We start from the raw sequence: 16,700 nt of genomic DNA on the forward strand, positions 1-16,700 counted from the left end.
AACCGTTTGAATGTTATCACTGCAAACTACATACTTTGGAGCTGGGAAAAAAAATGATTCTGTTTAAAAAACCCTACCTATCCTTCTCGTGTTTTGGCCGGATCTTTGCCGCATAGCAGCTGATTCCGGTCCGACGTCTGTTTATCCTTCTCGTCTTGAAGAGTTCTTCCTTATTTTGGTTTCTATTTATCTCTAATCCCAACTATCTTAACGGTTCTCACACTTTGGATTGACGACTGGATCTAACTTTTTGGGTGAGATGGGGTTGGGCTCGACATGGCACCCGTGACGCCACAGGATAAGCTTTGCTCATCTATGAGTATCATGAGCATTACAACTTCTGAGCTTTAGTTTGCAAAACCTCAGTTTGAATTTGTTGAATATTTTGTATATGTTCTACTATAATGTTGAATCTGTATTGGTGGCGGAATCAACGGTCTTTTATGCATCGTTTTGTTCGTAATTATTTTCATAGCTTTCAACTTTGCGTTATTGTTCGTACAAATATGATTTTGAGATTGATCACCAGTTACTTGGTTCTCGTGTGTTTTGAAACTCAAAAATATTTTTTTTAAAAACATTTTTAGCAACTTTAAAAGCATTTCTAAGGGCTGGTTTGATATTGCTGTGTTTTGAAAAAAAAAATTGTTTATGTTGTACTGTGAGAATAAGCTCATTTTTACTGTTTCATGTTTTCAACTTTTTTTTCACCCAAAACTGTAAAATAAGCTGTTTTTAAATGTGTTTACCAAACACCTTTTTGAGCTAAGCTTTTTTTTATACCCAATTTTTTTATAAAAGTACATCAATATCAAATCAGTACTAAATAAACTCTGCATGATTCTATGTTATATTGCTTATACATTGTAATAACCAAAGTACCCTCTTACCCAAAGTGGTGGTCAAACCAAGCCAACTCTTACACAGCGACACGCCGTTTCACATATGAGTGTTATGCTAATCCGACGGCTGATATTTTTGGAAATCCAGATCTGTTGACTTATTTTATTTTTTATATTTTATTTTGGTTGTCATTAAACGCCCTCCAACTCTCGGATCCATTTTCAGTGAAATCCGGAGCTCCGTCGGAACCATGGCGCCACCGGCAGCGATTCGGTGGTTGGCGGTTGTTTCATCTCTATTGCTGTTCCAGCTCATCACTCCATCGACGGCCATCTACTGCGATGAGGACGACTGCTACGATCTCCTCGGGTCAGCTCGGCTCCCTCATAATTTTCCCTTTGATTCCCGAATTACCCCTGTATTGGTCGCATATTTACCTACGTTTCAATTGCTTGTCTAGGGTTACGCAGAGCGCCAATTCGTCGGAAATCAAGAAAGCTTACTACAAGCTCTCATTGAAACAGTGAGTCTGTGATATTTTTACTCTGTAAATTAGTAAAAAATTTGATATCTTGATCATATTTATTCACAATTTGGTGTTGAATTATCAGTCACCCGGATAAAAACCCGGATCCGGAATCGAAAAAGCTGTTTGTGAAAATTGCCAATGCTTATGAGGTACTTGGGATCATGTTATTTTGTGGGAAAAGATTGTAAATTTTGAAGATTTGTTTGCCGTCTTGTGCGACTGACAATGGAGTTAAATTGCTACATTGCAGATTCTGAAAGACGAAGCGTCGCGGGAGCAGTATGATTATGCCATTGCACATCCAGAGGAGGTAAAACAAATAAACTACTTAGTTAGTAATGCATTGAGTTATAGGCTGAAAACTGGGTTTTCTTAGACTTAAGAATCGAGACTGCACGAAACAAGAACATTCTTGTTAGCTATGGTAAATTTGGATTGGTAATTTGGGTTCTTTGAACTTAGATGTTTGTGAAAGATAATAACTTTATCATGTTTTTTACTTGTTAGGTATTTTACAATACGGCTCGCTACTATCAAGCATATTATGGTCACAAAACGGTGAGAGACTTTTCTTTCTTTAGATTATAACTTCATATTCTGCCTGCTCAGAAGTAACTTTGTAAGTTGATAGGTGCATCTCCATTTCTATGTACTTTTTTCTAAAGCTGTTTATATGTTCACCTTGTAGGATCCTCGGGCTGTCCTGGTTGGCCTTCTTTTGATTCTTTCTGCATTTCAGTATCTAAATCAGTGGACAAGGTATAATCAGGTACTATCGCAAATCAACATTATTCCTATAGGTGATTATACGCGTCTCAATGCATTAATGTTTGGCTTGTGGAGATCAGTGTATTTCTTAAATACTTGCGCAACATGCCTTTGTTACTCGTGTGCTAAGGGTTTGTACTATGATGAGTGTGCATGCGTACTCTGGTGGATTCATACAGGACTTGGTCATACACATCATTTATTTTATAACTCAGAAGCCTGCAAAAGGTTGTTTTCCGTGACATTGTTGATGTTTAATACCTTTTTAGGCTGTAGACATGGTCAAGAAGACTCCTGCGTACAAAAATAGACTACGGGCTTTGGAACTTGAGCGTACTGGAGGGACTACAAATAAAAAGAAGAGCAACAGGCAGATGAACAAGTATGAACTTCTAGTCATTTTCAAAGGGAAATAATGAAATGCGTTGTTAAAAGTTGGAAATTTATCCCCTAGGATTAATTGATTGTATTGAGAACTGCATTTTATGATTGGGTAATTGTCTTTAAAAATGGTGGATGTTTTTTTTGTTTTCCGTAGGAAAGTGGAAGAAGATCTCGGCAGCGAACTGGAGCTGCAGATTAACGGTGCGGAACAACCCTCCATGTGGGATCTTCTTGGTGTCCGTTTCATACTTCTGCCCTACACTATTGGCAAGGTTAGAGTTCCCTTCATGTCATTCTAGAAATGCTGGCTTTTACGTTGAAGACAGTGATTTTACATTAATTATTACATGGATTACCAGTTAGTCTTTTGTTGATTCAGCTATTACTATGGTGTGGCTGTTGGTTCTGGAGATACAATGTGAGAAAAGCACCATATACATGGGATGATGCCTCCTACCTGACACGGAGATCCCTTGGTGCGCCTATTGACGGATGGAGAAATCTAGGTAAATAAACTTTAAATTTAAATGTTTTTCCTTTTCCTTTTCTTCTAATGGCACTATGAGTTTGGTTGGGGTTACCAACTTTAGATGCATTAGATCACCACCCATTAGGATGAGAACCAACCTTGTTTTTCTTTAGCTGTTCACCATGAACTTTTGGCTACACTATATCTTTCATTCAAGACGTGACAACCTTAGAAAAACTGTCTATGATGCTCAAGGTCAAGGGGATAATCAAGTTCCTTAATGGAGAATTATTACATTGATTACCGTTTTGAGTTGTGAGTTCGAGAGCCTATGTGCTCCAACTTCTTACACACTTACATCCATGAGGTTCTTCATAACTTATTAATCCTTGGTTTGTTTTGTCAGATGAATCAAGAAAGGAAGATCTTATTCATAAACGTTTATGGGAAAAAGCAAACTTGGAGAGCTACCTTGCGGATATGCGCAAAGAATCCAAGCGGAGAAGATAGCAAATTTTGTCGCCTATGCTAGCTTATGCTCTCCAAAGACTGACAAGACAATTAGACCAAGACACGAAAGAGATGACCTATGTTTTTGTTGGAATAGCCGAGTGGTGGAGGAAGGCGGAATATTAAGATTTTTACTTGCAAATCGCTACATTAGCAAATTGTACTCTGTAACCCTTAATAGAGGAAGTTATAACTTATAAAGGCCAGATTTGTATGGATTAAATTTAAGTATACGAGACTTTGAGGTAAAAGCATTTCCGTTTAATGCCCATTGTGTGCTCAAATTGACAATGAAATATAGGGAAGAGATACAAATTTCAAAAATTTAAGGAAGAGATACAAATTTCAAAAATTTAAGGAAGAGTAACAAATAGCTTCCTTCAAAGTGCACTCCTTTTGTCAATTTGTGCTAGTGTGGTTTTGTAGACAAATTACAGGTTGACATACGTGTACAAATTGATTATTGTCGTTTTTTATTTTTCAATTTATCATTAACCTATAACGGCTTTTCATTTCAGTCATACAATGCCACATTTAAAAACATTCGCACGATATAGAGGTCAGAAATTTGCGTAAGATTTTGGACCCTATTGATTGTGTGTTTGGGTTTTATGTTTAAAAACATTAAAAACTAACTATGAATTTCCACATTTTCCCAACAGTTGGTGGGGTTCCGTCGAAGGTAATAGCTACAACCTGGCCGTTTTACTCACTAGACATAGATACTTGATTAGTATCACAGTTCGAGATGTTAAAGAAAGGAAGGAGGACATAAATGGAGTAGAAAGATATTAATTCAGTTGAGTTCTGAAGCATCGAGAACAACACTCGTGACTCTGAACTGGCAAGGAAACAGGAATACAGATTCATCATCTGAAGTAATCAAATTGGCAGTGCCTTATCAACTCCCTCCTCAGCCACGCACCGCCGAAGGTCACTTTCTGTTCTTACATTTGTACTTGTTCCATCTTTCATTCGTCTTATTTCTTTTTATCTCGTTGGCACCCTACTGAGTGGGATAATGTTTTGTTGTTGTTGTTGGCAGATGTACCTCGGTCTTGGGACCGGAGGTATAATAAGAAAGATGTTACGGTCAAAGTTTGCCCGCGACATGTTCAACTGTATGCTGTTCAAGACTCCTGAAATCTTGTGTATACTTGACTACCATGTACTTGTATTTTTTTTCTCAGCTCACTCTGTGTAAATTCGAGCATACTGAGCATTTTTTCCCCTCTTCTTTTATGAGGCTGGAGATCATTTTTTAACTTTTAGGGTGACGGCCACACCACGTGTAAATCTCAAGCCCCGGATCAGTTGTAGGGTGGTTGTATGCTTTGGAATTGGATCCCCTGAGCAAACGGTGGGGATTCTTATGACCACACAACATGGGCCGTTGGATTTTGCTACAAACATGAGGGTCATTCTAAAGGTTATAATAATTGTAACCGTTATATCAAAATTCAACGACTCGTGTTGTGTGATCATGAGAATCCCCGTCATTTGCTCAGAAAGGGATCCAATTCCGTATGCTTTGGGGCTTTTGGGCCCCATTCTCTAAACCGAAAAAAATATTGCAGCAAAAGCCTCGGCTTTCGATGTGTTTTTTATTGTTTATGTTTCTAACACGTACTTAATCTAATCCCGAAGGAAATACTTATACTTGGGTCCTGGCCAATCAAGACTCATATTTCCTTACAAAAGATAGGAATTGGAATCATTTCACTACTTAATTTTTCTAGCATTTACCTAAATCGAAAAAGTGCAAGTTTTTTTAAAATTCGTAGTTAATAACCAAAAATAAAGAATCCGATTGACTAGGAGGCACTGGTTGTTTTAATTCTTTTCTTACTTCTCTTAGTTTTAAGCTTTCCGTTTCATTCCTTTTCCTCATTTCAGATAAGTGAACATGCCCCCATATTCTTATCTAACGAGATGGGACATACAAGGGAACCATGTGTTGAATTGTTATTGGTCTATGCCGTTAGGTAAGGATATGGTGATCTGATTGGTCACAAAATTTACAGGAATTTTCTTTTAAACACATGAAATCACATGATTATCATTCTAATAGAAAAAATGTTACTGAGATTGTGCATTTGATGCACGAGAGATTTTCCCTGATTTTATGATCAGTTTTGAATTGATGTACCAATATAACATGGAATCAAAAGTGAAAAAATAGAAACAGTTATCAAACGTCCGCTAAATAATTTCCAAAGCTGATTTAATCTGAGATAATTTTTTGGATTCATTTCTAATCCGTATGCTTGTGATCGAGATCCCTGTAACAGGTAACCACAAACATTTGAAAATTGAAACATTAAAACCTGAAAATCCGTGCAGATCACATAATAAATGGATAACGTTCTTTGATTCTTTCTCCTTAATCCAGAAAATTTGAACACCTTTAGGAATCAAACATGCAAATCGGATGCAGTTACAACACATTAATATCGGCACCTTTTTATTGATATCGGCACCTTTTTACATGCACAAAGTTTATATATATATATATAGGGACACTTTGGATGCGGTCCCTATCTATCAATATTCTTTGATTGAAACCTTGTTAGTTTTTAGTTTTTGATTGAGGTCCCTGATATTAATGTAATAATGTAAGTTACTATATTTTTTTAATTAAAAATTAAAAATTGAAAATTTTAATTGTTTATATTAATGAGATTTTAAATAAAACCCATAATTTATGGGATTAAAAATAATAAAATATAAATTAGTCTCTCTATTATATTGTGTGTGTGTATATATACATATATGTATGGGTACATTAACCAAAATTAACAAAAAAGGTTTGACCAAAACATGGATACGTTCTCAAATCAACGAAAAAGAATGTACCCATATAAGTTTAAACATGGATTAAAAAATTTGAATGAATTTTATATTAAAAAAGGGTACATTTTACATATAACAAATTGATGTATTTGAGAATGGGTACATTTAAGATTAAAAAAATTGAAAAATTATATGAATGGGTACATTTAAGATTAAAAAATTGAGAATCTTTTTATATATAAAAAAAAACTAATAGGTACAAACTTAATTTAATTTAATTTTTTATTATTTTGGAAATGTTTGAATTGAAAATTAATTAGAAGTTTAATAGAGGTGTGAGTATTAAACCCTAAATTAATTACTAATTTTTATATTAAAAAAATTATATAATAAACATATAAATTCATTATCACATTAATGCTAGGGACTTGAATCAAAATTTGAGAACTAATAAGGTGTTAGTCAATGAACAATAAAAACTAGGGACCGGATACTAATTTTTCCATATATATATATATATATATATATATATATATATATATATATATACACACACCTTGGGAGCAGTCTCTCCATAAATGGGGGTAAGGCTAGCCGACATTCATCTTTCCTAGACCCTGCGTAAAGCGGGAGTCTTGTGCACTGGGTACGACATTTATATATATATATATACACACACCTTTTCCCCTACCAAAACCCTAGCTGAACTCTGATTCCTGACAATGGATGTTAATTTTGAGCTCCGGAGAGGAAAATACTTCACCATTGAAGTTGGTTATTTTGACACTGTTCTCGAGATCAAAGAGAAGGTTCAGAAATACCAAGGGATTCCCATTTCCCACCAAACCCTAGTCTTTAACGGCCAAGTCCTCAACGATGAACGAGACGTTGCATACTGCGAGATCTACAACAATTCCAGCATCCAACTCCTGATCGCATTTGAATTTGATAAATCGATGAACAACAGTTGTAATAACAATGAGAAGGCCGCGGAGGACAAGCATAAGAAAATCCAGCTCAACGTGAAGACTCCCACGTCCAAAATCCATGTACCTATTGAAATGGACGTACACGACACAGTCTCAAAGTTGAAAGAGAAAATCCAAGCCATAGATTAGTTTGTTCCGATTAATAATTGTTTGGTGCTTCATGCAGCTGGAAACGAGTTGCACGATTATCGTTCGTTGCACAAATGTGAGCTTTAGGACAATGCGAGGATCGAGGTGAGTTTGAGATCGTCATCAGCCCCTGCAACCAATGCGGCCTCACCTGTGGCAATGAGCGGGGCCGGAGTTGGCGGCGGAGGAAGAATGGGGTCCAATAATAAGTTAAAGCTTATGGTGTTGACAAAATGCAGGACGAAAAAGATTGAAGTGGAAGTAAACCCGTCGGTTAATGTAAAAGAGCTTAGAAAAGAGCTGCATAGGTTGTGCCAAAGGCAAATGAACTTTCATTTGCCGCAAGAGAGCTATTTCTTCCTCTATAAGTAGAATGTGATGGAGGACGATAGGTTTTTTCAGTGGCATCATGTCGGGTTCTAGATTGAGCTATTGAGCTACAACATTTTTCATTTTTTTAAGCATGATTTCTGATTTTTTTTATTTGGAATAATTAGTAATGTAATTATATTTCTTAAGTATGATTTTCTCCTAAACCCTTCTTTAAAAAGAAAATGCATTAGAGCAACTCCAGTGTAGGAGCCCTCCCCCCAGGCTATTCACTATTTAATCCACCCAATGAACAGTAATCGCATTTAATAAATAGTGCATTCCCCTGGCAATTGTCTTTTGCATCTCCACCCCTGCACTGAATAGCCGGGGCAATTGGCAATAAAATATTAGTATTTTTTTTATTTATAAAATAATACAAAATCATTTTTAATTGTTTTCCTTTTTCTTTTTTCCTATTCCTTTTCCATTTCATTTTTCCAAACTCAACCGACAACCATTCTCTCATTTTTTTCCAGAACACTCTTCATGTTTCCTAGCCCTCTGTCTCTCCTTTCTCTCTCTCTCTCTCTACGACGCAACCCCCCTCATTTCTGAAACCTCTCTCTCTCTTTAATCTCTCTCATTCTCTTGCATGCATCATCAGATCACAATTTTGGTGCCGAAATCGCATGCTCCGAATCTTCCGTCAGCTCCTTCTCCTCCTCCACCGTGACCACCGCTGGAGCTGGAGAGGATGGGATAGTGGACGAGATCGGCAAGATGTTGGAGGAGTTCGAGGCTCGACAGAAAAAAAAACATTAAAACAGGCGTCTGACGTCAGCTAACGTCAGACCCACCTCAGGCTCTCGGGCCGGCGAGAATCGACGGGCCTGGCGCTCGGGGGTGCTCGGGCTCCCTCGCCAGCCAACGCTGGACTTCCTCCCTCGGGCAATCAAGCCCTGTTCCAGAGCCTGTCCCTCGAGCAGGAGCTCCCGCTGGAGCTGCTCTTAGATACATCCAATATTGTTGGTCCCAACTCCCAACCCAACAAATTATCTTACTTATATTTTTATTTAACAAATAAAGAAGAAAAAAAGAAGAAGAAAGAAACTTCCAACCCAACATAATTATTGCCCACTTTCATAAAATCAGAGCCACCTACCCCACTTGGAATACGATACCATGTTTCTTTTGGCACCACTCCAATGTGTAACGTTGTTAAAAGTTTAATATAATTTAAAAGTATTTTTAAAATATTTAAAAATATTTTTGATGAATGCATTTTGAAATAATTTTTAATGAAAAGGAAGTGCCTTTCGAAATCTAAATACATTTTCTTAAAAAGCACTTTCAAATGAGTTTTAAATTTTTCTCTAATTAATTGAAGGATTATTATAATATAAAATCCATACAATGCAAATGGAGTCTCAATATTTACAAACGACATCAAATGGTGCACAACCAGTTAAGCTAACTAATTAGTTCAACTTGGTACATTTTTTTTCTTAAAAAAAGACCAACCGGTGACGTCCCCATCGTAACCCACCCTTTTCAGGAGTCAAAAAAAACTAAAGGTTAATTTTGCAACACAAATACTAATTATCAAAAGGGTTAGTATAGATAGGACACCGTTAGTTATAATCCCAAGCATAAAAATAAACACTAATCACAATTTTACACGGAAATGTGCTACTTAAATAAAATTGTTGATAAAGCAAAAGGAGGAGTCCTAAAAAAAAGTATATTGTGCTTTAGAAATAAAATTTGAAATTTACTTTTAGATATAACTTTAATATATTGAATCACTTAGTACTACAATCTGGTATTTCTCTTCACTTGTAAGTGAGAGATCTTAGGTTCGATTACCGCTAACGGCGAATTTGAACTACATTATTACTAGTCCATTATAAGACAAAACTAATCTCCTTCTCCTCTTAATATATATAATATCGTTTGTTAAAAAAAATTTTAATATATTGTTTAGATTTTTTTTCGTAGCATTCAGAGTATGTAATATTAAAAATATTTCAAAGATAATGCCACTTATACGAATGATTAATAATCCCCAAAGCAAGTGGACAAAAAAGTAAAAGTGTTTATCTCGAAAATAGAATAATGTTATTCATATCATGTTTTTATATTATATTTTCATATTATTTTAGGTAGCATTTGATGTGAACAGTCACATCATTTGAATTAATAAGATTTTAAAAAAATTTCATTATTTAATAAACTAATAATTAAGAAAAATTAATTAATTAAATAATAATTATGGTATAGAAGGAATCTTTTTTCTTCAATTTTTTAGATTTTATAAATTTTTCAAATAACGTGGTTATTTATATTAGACGCCGTCTAAGCTGGTACAAGGATGCCGTGAACGATTGACTCATTTGAGGTCATTGATATTACGAAAGAAAGGGCGTGGATACCAAACTTTGCCTGCCGTTCAAACCGCGCCTTCGCACCTGTTCCATCCACGTGTCGCTCAACTACTGGACCGCTTCGTCACGTCACCTCCGTTGCCGTGACGAAGTCGCCATCTCTATCGCTATAAATCCAGGCCTTGGCCTCCTTTCTTCCTCACAATTGCCGTTGTTTTGCTTCTCTTCAATCTGAAAAATCTTCCTTCAAATTCTCTTTCCAAGCTTCTTCAGCCTCTCAAGGTGCGTTCTTTCTCCCTTATTTCTTATTAATTTCTTGTTTGGTTGCTAGGAAAGTAGGAAAATTGGAAATTCTTTTGATTTGTTTGATCTTTGTGAGATTTATGACCAATCGATTTGGTTTGGTTTTGACTGTTTGGATGCGAAATTAAGAACTTAGAAAGAAATTTTCCGTGGAATTGTGATTTTTATATTCAATTTTTACGAATTATGGGTTTTCCTGTATTTTAACTCACCGATCTGCATGTCTTTTCGGATTGAGAGTAACTTAATCTTTGTATCAATTTTGATAAGTGGGCTTTATTTTGTATCGGATATCTAATTTGAAATTTGTTGTTGATCAATTTGATTTTGTTAATTATATTTTATTCCGTATAAAATTGTGGGGATAAATTGAGTAACTTTGGAGGAAAATTTGTGTTTTTTAAATTGTGGAATCGTGTATGAATGGGCTTGTTCTTGAATAAATTTAGAGTCTTTAATTTCTTGAGCATTCATTTTCAAATTGGGGGTTTTTATTTATGTGATTTCCTGAATTGTAATTTGTAATTTTGATTGAAAGATATTGTTCTGATGATAATTTGGCTTCTGTAGATGCAAATCTTTGTGAAAACCCTCACCGGAAAGACCATCACCCTTGAGGTGGAGTCTTCTGACACCATCGACAACGTCAAGGCCAAGATCCAGGACAAGGAAGGGATCCCCCCAGACCAGCAGCGTCTTATCTTCGCCGGAAAGCAGCTCGAAGACGGCCGAACCCTCGCAGACTACAACATCCAGAAGGAGTCAACCCTCCACTTGGTGCTCCGTCTGCGTGGTGGCATGCAGATCTTTGTCAAGACCCTCACCGGCAAGACTATCACCCTTGAGGTCGAAAGCTCCGACACCATTGACAACGTCAAGGCCAAGATTCAAGACAAGGAAGGGATTCCCCCAGACCAGCAGAGATTGATCTTCGCTGGAAAACAGCTAGAGGATGGCAGGACCCTTGCCGACTACAACATCCAGAAGGAGTCAACCCTCCACTTGGTGCTCCGTCTGCGTGGTGGCATGCAGATCTTCGTCAAGACCCTCACCGGCAAGACTATCACCCTTGAGGTCGAAAGCTCCGACACCATTGACAACGTCAAGGCAAAAATTCAGGACAAGGAGGGCATCCCCCCAGACCAGCAGAGATTGATCTTTGCCGGAAAGCAGCTAGAGGATGGCAGGACCCTTGCCGACTACAATATCCAGAAGGAGTCGACCCTTCACTTGGTTCTCCGTCTCCGTGGTGGTATGCAAATCTTCGTCAAGACCCTTACAGGGAAGACCATCACCCTTGAGGTGGAGAGCTCCGACACCATAGACAACGTGAAGGCCAAGATTCAAGATAAGGAGGGCATCCCACCGGACCAGCAGAGGCTTATCTTTGCAGGAAAGCAGCTCGAGGACGGCCGCACCCTTGCCGACTACAACATCCAGAAAGAGTCCACTCTCCATTTGGTGCTTCGTCTCCGTGGTGGCATGCAGATTTTTGTGAAGACCCTGACTGGCAAGACCATCACTTTGGAGGTTGAGAGTTCCGACACCATCGACAATGTTAAGGCCAAGATCCAGGACAAGGAGGGGATCCCACCGGACCAGCAGAGGCTGATCTTTGCAGGGAAGCAGCTCGAGGATGGCCGCACATTGGCGGACTACAACATCCAGAAGGAGTCGACCCTTCACTTGGTGCTGCGTCTGAGGGGTGGTATGCAGATCTTTGTGAAGACCTTGACAGGGAAGACCATCACCTTGGAGGTGGAGAGCTCGGACACCATCGACAATGTGAAGGCAAAGATCCAGGACAAGGAGGGTATTCCTCCGGACCAGCAGAGGTTGATCTTTGCTGGTAAGCAGTTGGAGGATGGAAGGACCCTGGCTGATTACAACATCCAGAAGGAGTCCACCCTTCACCTTGTCCTCCGTCTCCGTGGTGGTTTCTAAATGCTGGTGTGGCCGGTGACCGTCTGCTATTTGTTCCCGTGGGAAGAAGTTTATGGTTTATATTTTATGTTTTTAAGTTTAATGGTACTGTTTTTGCCTCCTAAGATGAGGCATCTGGACAAGTTTGTGTTATCTTATATTATGTTTCTATAAATAAATTCGGTTCCGGTTTATGATAATTTCGTCATTGAAATTTCTTGATTTGCTTGCATGGTATCCTCTCTGTCAATGGGTTGCTTTCGATTGTCTGTGTTGTTGGTGTGGTTGCTGCACTTGAAGAGGTTGGTATAGCAACCATCCTCTTTCTGGGTGATAAGTTTTAGTTAATTCTTGGCTTCAGAATCGGTTCTTAATTTTTTCCGGCGGCAACTGATTTTTTCCGGCAACGGAGTAAGATCGATACTTCAGAGTCGGAGGGATATCACGTTTGTTTTTCTTCAAATCCCTAAAACCTCTATCCCGCATTTGTTTATCTTCAAACAGCCAATCTGCTTTCGCTTGCTGCTACCAACAGGTTTCGGTTGATTTCCCTTCCTTTAGATGCTCGGATGTTTCAGTTCGCCAAGTTCTTACACCAGTTCAGTGGTGCATGACACTTTTGCCGGAAGCCACACCCAAATGCACAGATGCTGATGATAAACAAGAGTTACACCAGTTTTAGGAAAAGAAGAAATGGACCGAGTCCAAAGTGGCTAACTTGTTTGCCCTTTGATACCATCCGACCTCCAACCCATAAACAATACAAGCATGAATAATACTTGACTACTCAAAAGGTAGATAGGAGTTCTACTCAATACTGTTTGTTGTTGATTTATAGAATTTCTTGTTCATGATCAGAATTTTTTGTATTATAAATCATCCTACAAAAATCGCTTTTGCAAAAATAAATTATAACTTTTCTTTTAGTCGTCGAATTGTATAAAAATAAATGAACGGATTTGATAAAAACATTACAAACTATATATGTATTTGTTACAATATATTGATTAAACGATCTTAAATTAATTAAATTTTTTTTTTCAGAAATGACCGACGGAGTAATTCATAATACGAACTATTCTAATCATAAGCACAAAACTCTATGATCCGAACATGAAGAGTATTAAGTAGAAATAATAAATTGTAGCTATGGTCCCTTAACTTTAACTCAATTGAAACAATGGTCTCTCAACTAAAAATTCATTACCATTGGTTCCTCAACTCATCAAAACGTGCAGCTATGGTCCCTCAACTAAAAATTCATTACCATTGGTCCCTCAACTTTAATTCAATTGGAGAAAATGTCTCTCAACTTTAATTATATAAATGGTTATTCCAACATAACTTATTTTGACAAAATTTTGACGAAATTAATGAAAATGACTATAGCTACGTATTTTGATAAGTTGAGGGACCAATGGTAATGAATTTTTAGTTGAATGATCATTGCTCCAACTTGATTAAAGTTGAGGGACCATTGCTACAATTTACTCAAGTAAAAATTCTTACTCATCCTTGAATAGGCAAGCATTGTTTATACAAAGTATATATCGTTTACACCCACTAGCCTTCGGCTCCGGATGGAAATTGGCTGTCGGCAGATGATATAATGAACTTGGCTGACTAGGGGCTCGGCTTAGCGATTCCAAACATGACTCTCTTGGTCAATTGCGGGGTTTTGTTTTCCTCCGCATCTCTCGTTTATATCTTGGAAGGCAAGCATCTTTAGTGATTGAATTTTACCTCTTGCACCAAGGTATTTAGACCTAATTAATTCCAAGTTAGTTTGCACCACATTCATACGACCTAACAGTGGCAAATGGTTACAATTCAAAGGCGAGTTGATTTCTCACAAATCGTCATGAAAGCCGGGTTTGAGTCCATTTCTTGCTTATCTTATAGCGGAAACTAAGCTGTCGTTTCGTTTGATTTTTAAGATTGAATTGAAACGGATAACTCGTTGACTTCAAGGTATATTTGAGGTCATTTGTACAAATGTTGTCAGATGTCGTGTCACGCATTTTTAGCTTCTTGTAATGCTTCCAATGAGCTGGAAAATAAGTCCTCAAACTACCCCAATGTATATGGCCTCGCCGGAGTCCCCAAGGAAAACCGTATACTTGATGGCTGGGTATAGGGACTGAGCGGGCTCCACTTCACTGCTGGCCTAAACAATTAAGGATGAGAATTCTCTCCCCTCCCTTTTTTCCTCCACTCCCTCCCCTCCTCTCCTCCTCTCACAGGTTTTTTTTTTCCTTCTTTCTCTATCTACAAAGATGAAATCTTGAGCGTTCAAACATGAGTAAAAAAAAAAAAAAAAAGATCGAAGAGAGTCTTTATCAAGACAGTCTTTATCCAAAAAATAATGCATACAGACGTGGGACCCAATCCATTAGAACAAGTTGGTGCATGCAGACATAGTTTCTGCAATTATTTTTTTTTTTTTTAAACCGACGGACGCAGATAACTGCATTGTATAAATCAACAGCTGCTACGTTAACAATGATTCCTTAAATTTAAGGCCATTGAACTTAATATTATTATAGGGACCCAAATATTCTCTTAAAACCCTTAAAATAATCCTTAAAAACGGTGGCAGAGACCCTAAAATAGGATCTCCATTAAAGATGCTCTAAAATTACACCCTACTAACCTCCAAACAACAACCAGACGAAAATCAAAGGCTCTTTTCTAATCGGTTTCAACTCAAAAACCAAGTTTGTACTTTGCAGGGGACCCTCCTAATTAGATATTCTTGTATTCTGCGGCCACAACACATGGAGGACTTTGTACTACAGACACATAGAAAGCTGCGTGGCATTAAGCTGATTCTCCTCCGGCAACCAATTCAGCTAACGATCAAACCTGTATACACCCCCCAACTTCCATTCAACTTAGTCTCTGAATGGATCGGATTCTGATCAAATCCCTTCTGTAGCTTATTGAACTTGACATGCGATAATATAACCAATTTGACATAGATTATGTCATAAATTGACGGATTATATTGAATGGAGTCATATCAAATAATTTTCGGGTCGACAGAGTTTGGATTTCCTGTTCCTTAACGTGCCTAGATTCAACTACCATTCTTTGCTTCTTTAGAACCATTCGTAATCATCTATTATTATTGCTTTCAACTCTCAAACATATATTCCACTGATAAATGATTGAGACCGAATAGCACCCTGTACTTGGCTCTTATGTGACTTAATTCTTATCAAGAAATCTACGCGAAATGGCAGACTCCGAGCACTCTTCTTCCGATGACACTGTCGTGGACTCTCGAGGTATTGTTTTTCTTTCGGTTTGTTCCATCTACATGCGTTCCTTTTGCAGCCTCTTTCGTTTTGCTAGCAATTAGCCTTACAATAGTGCTGTAACTTGTAAGGGTTTTTTTTACACTGGCTTGGAGATGTTTCATATTAAAACCATGCATTAAAACTTCAAGCCGCTTTGATAACTATTGCGGTTTTAGTTTCTAGTTTATTTTTTTTCTTTTTGTGAGGAATAGATGGGAAATATTAAGTGACAGAGAAGGATGAGCAAATATGGAGGAATAGTTCTCAAATATGCAGTCTATATTTACAAAGAAAAAGCGAAAACTAGAAACTAAAAACGAGATGGTTACCACATATGCCCTTGTCCAAAACCAAAAGCAAAATAAGTTTCTGTGTTAATTTTCCTCGTTGATCATGAGTTCTTTATTTCAGAGAAAAGCACAGAAAAATCTGAGCTTCAATTCTCCGAGGACGAGGAGGCACTTATCATAAGAATGTACAATCTAGTAGGGGAGAGGTTGGTCTCGTTTTGTTCTTCGAGTTGTAATTATCTAGATCGAACTGTAAGTTTTGACATTTTTCCGGCAGGTGGGCGCTGATTGCTGGGAGGATTCCGGGAAGAACAGCAGAAGAAATTGAGAAGTATTGGTCCTCTACATACTCAACTAGTCAATAAACAACAAGCTCTATTGGTTGTTTCATCTGTATCCAAAACATTTACTTCTTGTCTTGTAAATTTACTACCTACGTACGTTCAAAAGAAATCTTCATTTATCACATAACAGTCGGCTAACGAACCAATAACCACGACCTTCTTGATTCGATTTTTGATTTGAAAACTAATGAGAACTAGGTACATCAACCGTTTTTGAAAACTAAACTTGATCCAAAAAAGGGTCTCAAACCGCCCTCGAGTTTTCACTAGATGTTTTGCATGCTTACGGGCAACAACAACGAAAACTTATCCCACTAAACAGGTTCGGTTGTATGAATTTAAGATGCTAATGTGCTTGGTTTTGTGCCAAGTATTTCATTAGCTCAAAGTATCTTTTCTTAAAATCTTTTTTCAAGTCTTTTCAAATC

The 16,700-nt window shown here is 37.5% G+C and overlaps 4 protein-coding genes across 5 annotated transcripts; all 4 read left to right on the top strand.

Annotated features, from left to right (window-relative positions):
* Positions 1-1,018: 1,018 nt before the first annotated feature.
* Positions 1,019-3,768, top strand: LOC126624070 (chaperone protein dnaJ 50-like). The gene is made up of 10 exons (XM_050293082.1): positions 1,019-1,212; positions 1,304-1,366; positions 1,455-1,521; positions 1,623-1,682; positions 1,880-1,930; positions 2,061-2,141; positions 2,410-2,522; positions 2,679-2,796; positions 2,904-3,030; positions 3,400-3,768. Exons 1-10 carry the CDS (start codon positions 1,094-1,096, stop codon positions 3,501-3,503), a joined length of 903 nt encoding a protein of 300 aa, XP_050149039.1. The 5' UTR covers positions 1,019-1,093; the 3' UTR covers positions 3,504-3,768.
* Positions 3,769-6,907: 3,139 nt separating this feature from the next.
* Positions 6,908-7,570, top strand: LOC126624736 (uncharacterized). The gene has a single exon (XM_050293840.1). It carries the CDS (start codon positions 7,019-7,021, stop codon positions 7,412-7,414), a length of 396 nt encoding a protein of 131 aa, XP_050149797.1. The 5' UTR covers positions 6,908-7,018; the 3' UTR covers positions 7,415-7,570.
* A 2,543-nt stretch (positions 7,571-10,113) lies between these two features.
* On the top strand, positions 10,114-12,536 carry LOC126621871 (polyubiquitin). Of its 2 annotated transcripts, XM_050290487.1 has the most exons (3): positions 10,114-10,392; positions 10,984-11,259; positions 11,488-12,536. In XM_050290487.1, exons 2-3 carry the CDS (start codon positions 10,984-10,986, stop codon positions 12,355-12,357), a joined length of 1,146 nt encoding a protein of 381 aa, XP_050146444.1. In that variant the 5' UTR covers positions 10,114-10,392; the 3' UTR covers positions 12,358-12,536. The 2 variants fall into 2 exon arrangements, with proteins under 2 accessions (XP_050146444.1, XP_050146443.1); XM_050290486.1 differs by having other exon boundaries at positions 10,984-12,536.
* A 2,687-nt stretch (positions 12,537-15,223) lies between these two features.
* Positions 15,224-16,399, top strand: LOC126624654 (MYB-like transcription factor ETC1). The gene is made up of 3 exons (XM_050293738.1): positions 15,224-15,626; positions 16,050-16,134; positions 16,206-16,399. Exons 1-3 carry the CDS (start codon positions 15,575-15,577, stop codon positions 16,291-16,293), a joined length of 225 nt encoding a protein of 74 aa, XP_050149695.1. The 5' UTR covers positions 15,224-15,574; the 3' UTR covers positions 16,294-16,399.
* Positions 16,400-16,700: the final 301 nt, after the last annotated feature.

Source organism: Malus sylvestris, chromosome 5 (genome assembly GCF_916048215.2).
Source record: "Malus sylvestris chromosome 5, drMalSylv7.2, whole genome shotgun sequence".
NCBI lineage: Eukaryota > Viridiplantae > Streptophyta > Magnoliopsida > Rosales > Rosaceae > Malus > Malus sylvestris.